The 13371-nt window shown below is 35.4% G+C and overlaps 1 protein-coding gene across 8 annotated transcripts in view; it reads right to left on the reverse strand.

Annotated features, from left to right (window-relative positions):
- The window catches only part of CEP128 (centrosomal protein 128), a 396639-nt gene that overhangs the window by 362616 nt on the left and 20652 nt on the right, over positions 1 to 13371 (reverse strand). For all 8 annotated transcript variants that reach the window (XM_034642093.1, XM_034642096.1, XM_034642091.1 and 5 more), the window contains 2 exons: positions 12610 to 12696; positions 54 to 180 (listed from right to left, as the gene is read on the reverse strand). In XM_034642093.1, coding sequence (XP_034497984.1) covers positions 54 to 180; positions 12610 to 12696 — 214 coding nt within the window. The remainder of the gene's footprint in view (positions 1 to 53; positions 181 to 12609; positions 12697 to 13371) is intronic.

Here is a 13371-nt window from a genome sequence, read left to right on the forward strand (position 1 = left end):
TCAGAAACATTTGTACAACAAAAGAGAGTTTTCAAAACATCTGAAGAGTTTACCTGTCACAGTGCCACCATCAAGGTCACTTGCACTCAGACTTGTAACAGAAATACTTCTCCCTCCTGAGTTTCTCAATAAACGTTGACTCCGCAGTTGGCCTATTGATTGTTCCAAGCTTTCTTTTAACTAAATTAAAGAATAAAATGAAGGAAAAGTTATTCTCTCTAAACAATTCCAATACAAACAGACAAGAGATTTTTAAAGTTATTTCTGAAATAATCTGAGTTCCCGAAGAGAATTTATATCAGAAAAAATTTTGAAGCAAGGTATGTTAAGAACTATAAACATAGTAAACATAAAATATTCTCAGAATCAATTCTAACACTTGGTTTTAAACAGCATCTGTTGCTACCTATTCCATCTTTCTATTAGCAGAGGTGAAAAACAGGTCTACTACCTAAGGGCTTTCAAAACCAGATTAAATGTCTAATTGATGTGCCACCCAACTTAAAAACATAACAAGGCCATATATCTGAAAGATGGGAGAGAGTCTTCCTCCCTTCTAAATATTCCTTCAGAAGCCCCAGGTCTTTAACGAACAGGAAACTAACCAGCTATCACAGTGACTGCTGCTATTAAAATAATGTGCATTGCCCAATTGTATATCAGAACATCTTTTTCATTCTTTCAAAGACTTCAAATCCCAGAAAACTATGTGGTCAGATGTCAGACTGTTAATACATACTAGGGAATAGAGTTGTCCAAACTCTCTCTTCAGATTATTAAGGAGTCAGACAGCAGGGGATATAAGACAACTTTTAGACCTAAAGAGCTACATTAAATAAAAAGACACTAAATATAAAGAATAATGTCCAGAGCTGTACACAGCTACAGACTTGAAAAGAGGATTCAACTGAAACCCAAAGTAACAGAGAGTACCACAGACCCTGACCTGCTGGGCTAGATATCTTATCAGGTCTAGATATCTTATCCAAGGATAAATAAAAAATAATAAAAATTATGCATAGATCCATAGAACAAGTCACCCATAACTCTTTAAAGAGAATGTCAAAACAAATGATTGAGAGGACAGAGTTTCCTAAATTCGGCCAGAATTAAAGAGTAGAACTCCACTTATGGAGAGAACAACTTGGTTTCCTTGGGGAACAGTGCAGGAAAAAAAAGTAGCCTTGGTTCAAGAGAAAGCACAGATGAATCAGAATATGAACAACAAATAAGTAAATCCGTTCTCATTTTGGTTATTTGGATTTAGCTCTTCTGCAGCACCAAGGATAAAACAGTCTGGATTAAAAGAAATAAAATTTCAGGAACGCACCTCTAATGTTGCTCACATTTCTGGGGGGGAAAAAAGGCTAATATTTCCACACTCTCTGTGCCCTGCTTCCCTGAGTTGGGTTATACAAGTTGGGTTCTCTATTAATCCAGAGAAATACAGAGAAGGCCGAGGAAAACAAGGTCTACCTTGAGAGTCATTATATGTAAGTAAAATAAAATTAAATCTAACATGTAAGTAGACCAAAGATTTTATACAGTGAACACCAAATAGTGTATCAGTAACCTACGACAAGTTCTGAATAAAATTAAACCATGTTAAGAGGCTCAAATCTAAACTGTAACACGAAAAAAGGACTAGAAATATAAAATGACTTTAGATCACACAAGTTAGTGACAGAACCAGCTCTATTAACTTTTTCTGTATTTATCTTTATTATTCACATCTTTCAAGTGAAGTCTGATGTCAGTATCCTTTTAGAAACAAAGTAAGCTGTCATTTCTTATTACTGCTTTTTTTTGTGGGTAGTCTGTCCTTTTTAAAAAGCTCTAATTATTAAGATTTCATTTGACTCTGTCAATGGTTTTACTGTGATATAACAATGTGAAGTTTTATTTCTAGTTATCTCATTTTTGACCCATTAGAGATCATGGAATCTGTACCTTGATATCTTTCCTGTGTTATAAATTCTCAGCCATCTCTTCAAACATTGTTTCTGCCCCTTTCTCTCCTTCCTCCCTCTCTTTCTAAAAATCCAGTTATATTCCAGTTATCTTTTTACCAAATCCTCTATGTCATTCATGCTCTTTTCTATATTATTCATTCTTTCATTGGTCCATTTTTCTTTTTTGGGTATCTTATGCTGGCCTATCTGATTCATTAATTCTCTCTTCAATGTAATACCAACTGCTAATTAATCCATACTTTCACAGGACTAGTTTTAATTTATTTATTTGCTTATTTAGTTATATTATTCAGTTTCTGTAATTTTCATTTGGTTCTTTTTTAGAGTTTCCAATTCTTTGTCAAGATTCTCAATCTTGTCTTTTAATTTCTTGAATGAGTTAATCAGAATTTTTTATATTCTTATTTATGTTACTATTATCTGTTTTTTTCCCTTGATTTTCAGTCACCTCTGGTATTTTCTTATGCCTAATTATTTATCATGTGATAGACATTGTATATGAAAATTTGTGGAGATTATTTAAAGCTCTGGATGATGACGTCTTCCTCTAGAAGGGATCTGGTTTTGCTTCTAGCAGGAAGTCAGGCTAGGGTCACTAGGAAACCCAAATAACCTTAATCTAGTTAGGAACTAAGATGATTCAAAGCTGAGCTTCTGCCCCCATCAGAACAGGTCTATTTTCAGTTTATCACTTCTCTCATTTTCAGCTCATCATTTTTCCTAGGCTATCATTCTTTGGGGTCTCCAGTGAAAGCTGGGAAATTCCTGAACTCCAGTGTTGGTCTCCCTGGCCTCTCCAGTCTACTGATAGCTTTGATTTGATCCTCTCTGCTTCCAAGCCATCTCTTTTGAAATCAGCTACTGCCTTAAGGGAAGAAGAGTCACAAATGCACAACTCATCCTTATGGACTTCCATTTTTGACAGATCTTTACCAGATCTAGACTACAAAATTCCTCACTTACTTGGTTGTTCTCTAATAGAGGCATAATATTTTTTACTTTCTTTTTCTCTTTCTTTTTTTTTTTTCTTTTTTTTGCCTCTCTAGTTGTTCTAAATAGGAGAGGTTATCCAAAATAATCTTACCTACCAATGCCAGAAGCACAACTTGCCATCATCCTTTTCGTGTGGGCTTACTGCTAACAAATCCTAAGCTGTAGCTAAAAGCTGATGAATAAAATGAATTTCCACACATACAGACACACAACCCCTACTGACAACAACAACAACAACAAAAAACCCATCACGGAACCATATGGAAAATATTACAGAATAAGAGAAATGATACATTACCCCAAAATCTAGAAGTAATAACAGATGTTGGAAATTGAATCATTTCAGAAATAAGATAAAAAGACAGACAAACTATTTGGCAACCTCCTTTCAAAATTCTAAAAAGATATATCATAAGCCATTGAATAGATGAACAGGCTGATATATAAAGACCAAAAGCTATAATGTAAAAGGTAAATGAGATAAATATTTTTTAATTACTCCTACAAATATCATGGCAAAAACAGGTCCTCCACCTAAGATACAAAAATGAAAATATAATTGAATTAAAATCTACACTTACTGGGGCACCTGTGTAGCTCAGTTGATTAAGCATCTGCCTTGGGCTCAATCATGATCTTGGGTCCTGGGATCAAACCCAGTGTCCAGCTCCCTGCTCAGTGGGTATGTTTGTCCCTCTCCCTCTGACACTCCCCCCCTGCCTGTGATCTCTCTCTCTCTTTCTCACTCTATATCAAATAAATAAAATCTTAAAAAAAAAAAACCCTACACCTAAAGTAGCAATAACACAAGAGATGCTGCACAAAATCTAACTGTGATGCATGAAACCGATCTGGTAACTCCTAAAACACAAAAACAAAGAGATAAAGAAATAATACAATTATAAAAATTGTTTTAAACTCTTTAAGAATTTAACCCCTAACTAGGTGCTAAAAGCAAACCAAACTTGATATTAAATGAAAAAAAAAAGCACTAATAAAATTCAATTTAGGATTAATTTACTGTGATGGATGAGGTTATTTTGCTGAAGCTAAATCAATGCTCCACACAAGACTGTGGTACTGACTCCAACGGTACATGTCCTAAGAGTTTAGCGTGGCTATCTGTGCAGGTGCCAAATGATGATTCCATTTTTCACCTAGTTCCCCTATCTAAAATACTGTAAAACCAGCATCATAGAACATGTTATGCCATATTTTTCACCTCAACTTGAGATGAGTGTATTCTTTACATATTAGGTCTATTCATTTACCTCCGTTCATTTGATTTTAGACTAAAAGCACTATGTACTGGTACAAATACAAATAAAACTTGGGCACAGAAATTGAATGGCAATTATAAAGACAGTTTATCCAAATTGTCAAGATATGATATTTTTTTAAGATACGATTTTAAACTTTGAAGTTGAGAAGTCTCCCTCTAGGCAATGATGAAATAATTTGAGCATCAATGGAAATATTAACTACAATGGATTCAAACGCTACAAATACGCATAGATTTGTGAGTTAATGATCCTCAAAGAGAAAAAAAGTTATTGGTCACTACTAGAGCATGCTAGGAAACCGGCTCATTATTCTGGAAACTAGTAGATAAATGAAATTGTGTAAAAGTACATAAGCTTTTAGATTAACATTAAAATAAAAATATCAGGATGCCTGGGTGGCTCAGTCGGTTAAATGTCTGCCTTCAACTCAGGTCACGATCCCAGGTTCCTGGGACGGAGCCCCACATTGGTCTCCCTGCTCAGCGGGGAGCTGCCTTCTCCCTCTCCCTCTTCTGCTCCCCCTGCTTGTGCTCTCTCTGTCAAATAAATAAAATCTTTAAAAATAAATTAATAAAATAAAATATAAACATAAAACTTTAAAATTCTCATAAAGCTCTCTGCTCTCATAGAGAAAGTTTTGTGATGGCTCTACGTAAAAGACTCTAATTAGAGACAAAACAGAAGTCAAGTTTAATGAACTGAAAAAGAGTATATCACTCAAAAGGACCGACTACACTGAAAAGCAAGTCTATGAAAGGAAATCACCCAGGCATCAATGGGTACTCCAAATAAGAAGTATGATCATTGAAAACATCATGATTCCAAAAGACCAGGGGGAAGCCTGGCAGTGATTCCCTCAGCTGTGCTACTTTTTGTTTCTGCTTCTGTTCCTAGCCACGTATTTCACACCATATCAGCTAAAATTCTCACATAATTGTTTTGAGGGCACAATAAGACACTGTATGTAAAATAGTTAGAACAGTGCCTAGGGAAGATTAGTTTGCTCAGTATATAGAAGTTTTTACTACGATGATTGTAGGCAATGAATAGAAAAGCAAAAAATAAATGGAATGAAAAATGGGATGTTTTAATCTGGAGAAACTCTTTCGGAGAATTTGTCATTCCCTAAAAATGATTTCACTAAATGTCTCTGGCGTATATCTAGGGACTCTTGAATAGCAGCAGTGTCAATATTCCCACTATGAGCAGCTATTTCTTTATACCTCCACATAGAATTCCTTCATAATACGATTCACATTTCACTTCCAGCACTATCACTTTTCACTTATTGTTCCACTGTTAGCCGATTCCTTTATTATTATTCATTTTTGTAAAATAGCACACCACAGGTTTATCATTAGAAGACAAGGAAGTAACACAACATACGTTTTACTATCTGTGACCAATCAGCAACAGACTTCAAAAGCAGTGATCTGTTACATAGCACTGTGTGACCTGAAGAGCTAGCAGCAAAGGGTGTACTTTTTGCAGTTACTCATAGTTAATAAACTTTGTTAACTGAAATTCAAATTGTGTTGTTTGGGGACTGGTGTTATGACCAAACCGGGGAATGAAACTCATGCACATCAAAACCATGCAACAAGGACTGCCTGCATTTACTTTTCAGAGTCCTCAAATAGCTGCTCCGTGCATTCAGTAGTGGTTTTATAGAGTACCCAGTGAGCAATATGCTAACTCTACCTACCCGGGCCTGGAACTCTGGTTTGTTTTTTTAAGTTAAAAATACTGACTTTCCAAAATTCATAGCAAACTTCTTGACTAGTCCCTAGGAACATAAGGTTTCCAAGCAATAGTAAACAGTAGGAAACTAAGGCACCAACTCCACAAACAGTATCAGAAATGCCTAAGAAATACATCATTCAATAAAATTTGGCTTCAGTAAGAGAAAATGAGAAATGGTAAAGAACCACATGTATAATCTTTCTTGGTAAATATAGAGCAAGAGTAACTGCTTCACTAATAATTATCAGATCTCACAAATTCACATTCTCAGCAAAACTAATTCCATCCTTGACTATGCTCATTGTGGGAGAGAAAAAGGAAAATTGCACAAAACATAATCACTAGAAAATTCTTAAAAGATTTATGATCATTCCACAGAGACCATAATAGAAATAAACTAGGAGTAGTCAATTATTTACACATACATATAGTAGATACTAAACAATCGTCAAATAATTAGCTTCCACACAAATGAAAAATACAACTTAAAAAAAAAAAAAAAGCCAGCAATAACCTTGGTAAAAATTATAAATGCTGCACTTTAAAGTAGGCTTGGGGTGCCTGGGTGGCTCCATCGGTTAAATGGCCGACTCTTGGTTTTGACTCAAGTCATGATCTCAGGGTGCTGAGATCAAGCCCCACGTTGAGCTCTGCAGTCAGCTCAGAGTCTGCTCAAGGATTCTCCCTCCCTCTCTCCCTGTCCCTCCCCCTGCTTGTGTGCATGTGCAAACCCATGCACGTTCTCTTTCTCTCTCTCTCTCTCAAATAAACAAATCTTAAAGTAGGCTTGAATTTTGGAAACCACGTAAAGATCCCGTTTAGTTTCTTCAGATACTTTTTTTTTTTTTTTTTTAAAGATTTTATTTATTTATTCGACAGAGATAGAGACAGCCTGAGAGAGGGAACACAAGCAGGGGGAGTGGGAGAGGAAGAAGCAGGCTCATAGCGGAGGAGCCTGATGTGGGGCTCGATCCCCCAACGTCGGGATCACGCCCTGAGCCGAAGGCAGACGCTTTAACCGCTGTGCCACCCAGGTGCCCCCTTCAGATACTTTTCTTACTCTAAATTGTCTCTTATTTTCATACTAACAAAAAACGTCCCCTAACATATAGATTCTACAGAAATGCATGCAAATTTGCTCATGTGAGAGAACTGCACTCACTTAGCAGCACAGTTAAGCAGAAATTGGAAAATACTCTGGTCTAAAGATTGAGTTTTCTTCTCACCTAACCCTAAAGAGTCAGTATTTAGCAAACATTCACACTTTATATATAGCACCAGTGACCACAGAAAGTTTGCATTATAAGTTTAGATGTATCTAAAGTAATGACATATTAAAAAAAAAAAAATTAAGTACTTCGATTTACAAATGTTAGAGGTCAGCTTGACAAAATCCAGGGCAAAAGTACAGCAGAAAAGAGGTCATTTTAAAAATTTTGTCCAGGATAATGATGTCATCCACAGGCACTCCGATTAAGTGCTTTTATGCCTGGCTTTCCTTCAGTGCCTATTTCTCTACAGAATGCCAAAGTTTATCTGACAACAGACTGCAAAATACATTGGTTGTAGAGCAGTTAATTGTATCAGCTCTATTTTGGTTCCTTACAGTCTATTTGTCTTCTACGATTAAAAACAAGAAGAAAGGAGGAGGAGAGTTTTAAAAAATTAAACAAGAGTGCGAATTTATGGTTTGCATATTTCTCTGGTCCCACCATCTGTTGCTAAAATGTATTTTTAAAATGGTTCCTCCTATTTTATTTTTTTATTTACCAAAAGATCATTAGCTCCGGCTGCTTTGCCTAATCTCTCTCCATATGCTGATTCACAGAACTATAAACTCATAACAGTATTCCTGAAATTGAGAATTCTCTTTCAAATGATACATCATTTATGTAACTATTTTGGGGTTTTTTTTCAATGTTTTTTTATTATATTATGTTAGTCACCATACAGTACATCCCTGGTTTTTGATGTAAAGTTCGAGGATTCATTAGTTGCGTATATCACCCAGTGCACCATGCAATACGTGCCCTCCTTACTACCCATCACCAGCCTATCCCATTCCCCCATCCCCCTCCCCTCTGAAGCCCTCGGTTTGTTTCTCAGAGTCCATAGTCTCTCATGCTTCATTCCCCCTTCTGATTACCCCCCCTTTCTTTATCCCTTTGTATTTAAATGAAATCCTACATATTCAAAGCCCATATATCACACACATTCTAATCATAATTTTGAAAGTATTTTTAAAATATTTGTATGTAATATTTTAAGTATCAATAAATGAGCACTCATGGAAAGTGGAATGTGCTCTTAATAGATAGTATACTCACGAACAGAAGATAGACAAAAAGCAATATTATGTGTGTTGTCTAATTTAGCATATACGTTGAAGTCAAAATAATCAGACATATATCCCTGTGAGTATTGCAACACATGATGTTGCTTATTGTCACAATGATACACAAATGAAACTGAGGTTAGGCTCAATGAGTTCAAAGAAAGGAAAGTAACCTGTTCTGAGTGCCTACAATATACCAAGTACAACATTAAGAACATAGCAAATGCTTGAAGGTAGGGATTATTGGATGAAATAAAGAAACAACAAAAATATGAATGTTTAGCAAGTGTCTAAACAGTGTGACCACATTAATAAATGTTGGTCATAATGAGGGATATAGGACTATGTTCATTTTTCAGATGATGAAACTCAAGTTCAGAAAAGTTTAATACCTTGTCCAAAGTCACTAAAATGGTTTCTAGTGGAAAAAACCAGGATTAAATTTCAAATCTGACTCCAGAGTCTACATTTTTCCATTAGTCTCAAAGCAAAATTCTATAAAAATTATTCTCCTGTCCAGCAATTTCATGAAGGATTTGGTAATATAACTTTAAATATAAGACTCTAAAAACCTAATTCCTAAGTCCGAAATATATTTACAAAAAGAAGGTTGTAGCAGAATTTAACTGCTTGATTATAATTTCTTATCCACAGACTCTTACATTAAACTGAACGATTCTCACCTTCAGGACGATTAGTAAAACTCGGCCAGAAAAAAGGGGGCAGATACCTTCAGCTTTGGGATATTACAAGTGGTTTGTGCCTGGCCCTAAACCACTACCATTATCCTTCTGGGATATCACTAATTATATTTGAGAACTGAAACCCACTGAATACAAGAAAAAAAACCTGCACTTTATTATTTAACATTCAAATTCTTTCAAAGTCCATATGCCAGATGGTAACATCCTATTACTCCCAAAGGGAAATTTACATGAGAGTACTTAATTAGAAGAAAAATTACCTATTAAAGCAAGTCTCTAAGTTCTAATTTGATATTACTGTGTTCTCATCAATCTTTACCTTAAAAATGAACTTAATCAGTCTGCTGATTTGAATCAAGACAACTGTATTTTTCTCATATAACCAGTATTAACTAGTGTAGCCTCAGCTGCAGTCCAAATTTCCACTGCAGAAGGTATTAACTTTTTATGTTGAATATTTTTTTAATATTATTCCTTGAGGCATTCCATTTTTATAATATTAACACAAAAACAGACACTGTTCTCTCATGAATAGGAACACACAGTTCTAGAAATATTTTAAGCACTAAGCTTATCAATTGCACTATTTAATACAGGAATACAATAAGTTCCAAATCTTCATAGTAAGCTTTCAAATAAAACCTTCCCCACAGGTCCTCTTTTGCCCAAATGTTCGCAGACCTCCCAAGGAATTTACAGCATGAGAAATAACTCAAGATGACATTTCCATAAAGTCATGAAGTTCACTGCACCTAAAGACCGTAAGACATACTATCCAACTAAATATGGCTCATTGGCTGGAACGGCTGCAAAAAGGCTAGTGAAAAATCAATGGCTGTTATTTAGGAGGAAGGGAAAAACTGATGCTGATGTAGACAGCTTGAGGAACCTTCCACATTGCCTAAGTGGCAGCTAAAACCACCAACTTTGACAATCTGTCAATGCCAATCCTAGCTCAGTGCCATATTTCTTCCCAATTCTGTTTCTGGATTTGATCCATCTAACTCTCATTCTGGACGTGTACCAGCTGTAACAGTAATGATGTGTGTGACACTGGGCTTCTGTTTTTCTATCGGTTAAGATAATCTCCAAAATCTAGGTTATCAACGTAAAGTATATAAGCCTTCAAACTTCGAATCCAAAATCCCAATTTTCAGAAATACAAACTCACAGTATCATACAAATGTGAGCAACCATGACTCAGTGAAGTAAATGAACCCTGATGCTAAGCTTCAGGATAACATCCTATGCATGGCTCTGTCACTAACTAGCTGTGAAACCATGGGTAAGTTAGCAACCATTCTGTGCCCCAATTTTTTTATCATGTAAATGAGGATAATAATAGTATCTACCTAATAGGATTGTTGAGAGAACTAAATGACTAAATATAAAAAAGTGCCTGGGATATACTAATAAGCATACGGAGACATTTCCAAAGAGCCTATGAAAAGGGAATTGCTGCTTTCTATGAGACCCCATGGACCACATCACCAATGCTTCAACACTGCTCAACTCCTCATAGAGAGGCCTTCACATATAACAGGTAAAGAAATAAATTTAGGATTGGCAGTTATAAAGATTTGAAGGAACAAGGTGAAATTATGTATACTTCAAGGAAAAGTCATCAAAAAAGTGACCGAACATGACTCTTGACCCTTAGGCCTTACAAACCAACAAGAGTAATTCTCACAGTTCTCTTGTTGGGGGAGATCTTCCCAGAAGGGAAACACTACATCAAATATTTGTATTTCCCCTCACCCACTACAAATTAGGTTCACAAAGTTAAATAAAACAGATATTAAACATGCATATATATGTACACACACCTCATCCATTTCCTAAGGTTTAGCAATAGAATCGTTTACAAAATCTAGGTTAATAATAAAAATTCTTGTTTTCTCTAGAGCAAAAGAATTGGTCTCATTTTCTAGGAAATCTCTTCTATTTTAAAGAAGAAATGCTAATTTCAACAAGGCAATGTATATTTAGAATGGAGAAATTTTTAAACAGTTGAACACGGGTTAAATACTGGATTAACCAATTTCAGGATGTTTAGAAAAAGAAAAAAAAAAAAAAGCAGATTCTACAGCACAAAGACTTGCATGAGTTGCAGCACAGCCACCAAAAGGAAAAAAAAAAAAAATCACTCTCCATGGTCCCTCCCTAAACAGAACACGCACTGTTTTTAAAAAAAAAATAAAATAAAAACAAAAAACCTCATTTGGGGATATGATATATTCCATAGCAGTTTAATGCCAAGAAAGCAATTTTCATTGAAGAGCCCATCAGAATCACTTGTGAGAAATATTCTTTCCAATTTACAGATATTCCCACAGATTATGACAGATACTCCCCCAGGTAATTTACAGGTGGCAGGGTAAAAATCATTCCTCTAATGAGTAAGTATAATACAAGGCAATGAATGACATACCCTTCTGGTATGCTACAGGGAAAAGTCATTGAGAACCAACTGTTTTAACAGAACAAGAATATGGGGAAACGAAGGAAGAGACTGTAGACCAGACTAAGGAATGGCCTACAGCAAAAGGAAAAACTCTCGCTCCCTATGTCTTATTTTTAATGAGTAGCTTTGCATTCTATGTACTTACAACTCAGATGGAAATGAAATACCTGTTTGAGTTTATTTACTTCCCATGTATAAAACCACACCCCAGAGTTCAGCATTATTTGACTACCACAGAGGTTTAACGCCACAGAAGACATTTTATTTTAAATGTTTATCTATACAGAAGTTTACCTAATACATGATTTCATTCCTCAATTCCTCCATTCAAAGGAAATCTGCTACCATAATGAAGCATCTAATACTCAGCACGAGAAAGTAGGTTTGTTTCCGCTACTAGTTAATACTGTTTAAGCTTTCACCAATAAATGAAAAAGCAAAGAATTAACTCTCATTATTTATAAAGTAGTTATGTATATACATGCATAGAAAATGCTCGGGGGGCGCCTGGGTGGCACAGCGGTTGGGCGTCTGCCTTTGGCTCAGGGCGTGATCCTGGCGTTATGGGATCGAGCCCCACGTCAGGCTCCTCTGCTGTGAGCCTGCTTCTTCCTCTCCCTCTCCCCCTGCTTGTGTTCCCTCTCGCTGGCTGTCTCTATCTCTGTCGAATAAATAATAAAATCTTTAAAAAAAAAAAAAATGCTCGGAAAGATACAAAAGAAACTGTCAAACTGTTACCTCTTTGGAGTGGAACTAAGAAGGGCTAAGAAAGGTTTTATAATTTTTTTAAACAATGAACATATATTACTTTAAAATAAACCATCCATAAAATTCTTAACTCCCAAGAGGGGTATCAGCGGCCCAAATTTAGTAAGTCTCAGTTTAACTAGTGTCCTGAATTCTTCCTCCTCTGACTTTAAACTTTCAAATTCAATAGAATCTAATCTATATAAGCTAGCTGGCAATCCATCTGACAAGCTAACCTATTAAAAAATAGTAAAGAAATGCTAAAAGCTAAAGCTGTTCACAATGGTTCTATCCTTTATCTCACCTCCCTACTTCTCAACAATTGATTTCCAAAAAGGTAGGTAAGAAAAATGTAAACATTTCTCACATGTTCTATAGCACCCGCCTGTCCATTACTATATTCTTGATACTGTCCAAGCAACTGGTCTACTTGTCGCAGGTTCCGACTGGTGTCCTTAAAAAAGAAAATGGATTTTATTAATTGTTCCAATGTTTTTCTCAGTCTTGGTAGTATGTCAAATAGCTAAGTCAACCATTTGTAAAAGGTACAATTTATATCACCCTTAAGTTGGATATTAATATACTTTATAAATCAAATAAATATTAAAACCACTGAGAGAGAAACCCAAATCAATCCACAATTTACTGAAGCACACAATTTAAATCCTTATCCAAGGTTCCATAATCAGTTGGCAACAAAAAGACTCTTCATTATTAATTTGTGTACCTCAACTAATTCACACCTTTTTTACAGAAAAGGAATCCTGAGATAACAAACCTAGTAGACTGTGTATAAGAGAAGCAAATCATTAGGATCAATGTTATTTCAATTATAACTTCACCTCAGAACTTGATTTGGAAAAAAGAAAAAAAGTATCCTTTAACCTTTAGCTATAAACAACAAATTAAGTTCTAATCACAACAAAAATGGTTTCTACCCAAATATGCCAGGTTTTACCTGAGAGATTAATGAAAGCATTTCTTTCAAAAATATATACTTACTAATATGTCTTATCAGTGGGAAAGCACACCAAAAATCCAGTGGTATTCTACTCTACATAAGCTTAAAAAGAAAGACTTTCTGAGTTTTAAATCAAACTATGGCCTCTCCACCAGAAATTAGTCTCTT

The sequence above is a fragment of the Ailuropoda melanoleuca genome, chromosome 14 (genome assembly GCF_002007445.2).
Source record: "Ailuropoda melanoleuca isolate Jingjing chromosome 14, ASM200744v2, whole genome shotgun sequence".
Classification (NCBI taxonomy): domain Eukaryota; kingdom Metazoa; phylum Chordata; class Mammalia; order Carnivora; family Ursidae; genus Ailuropoda; species Ailuropoda melanoleuca.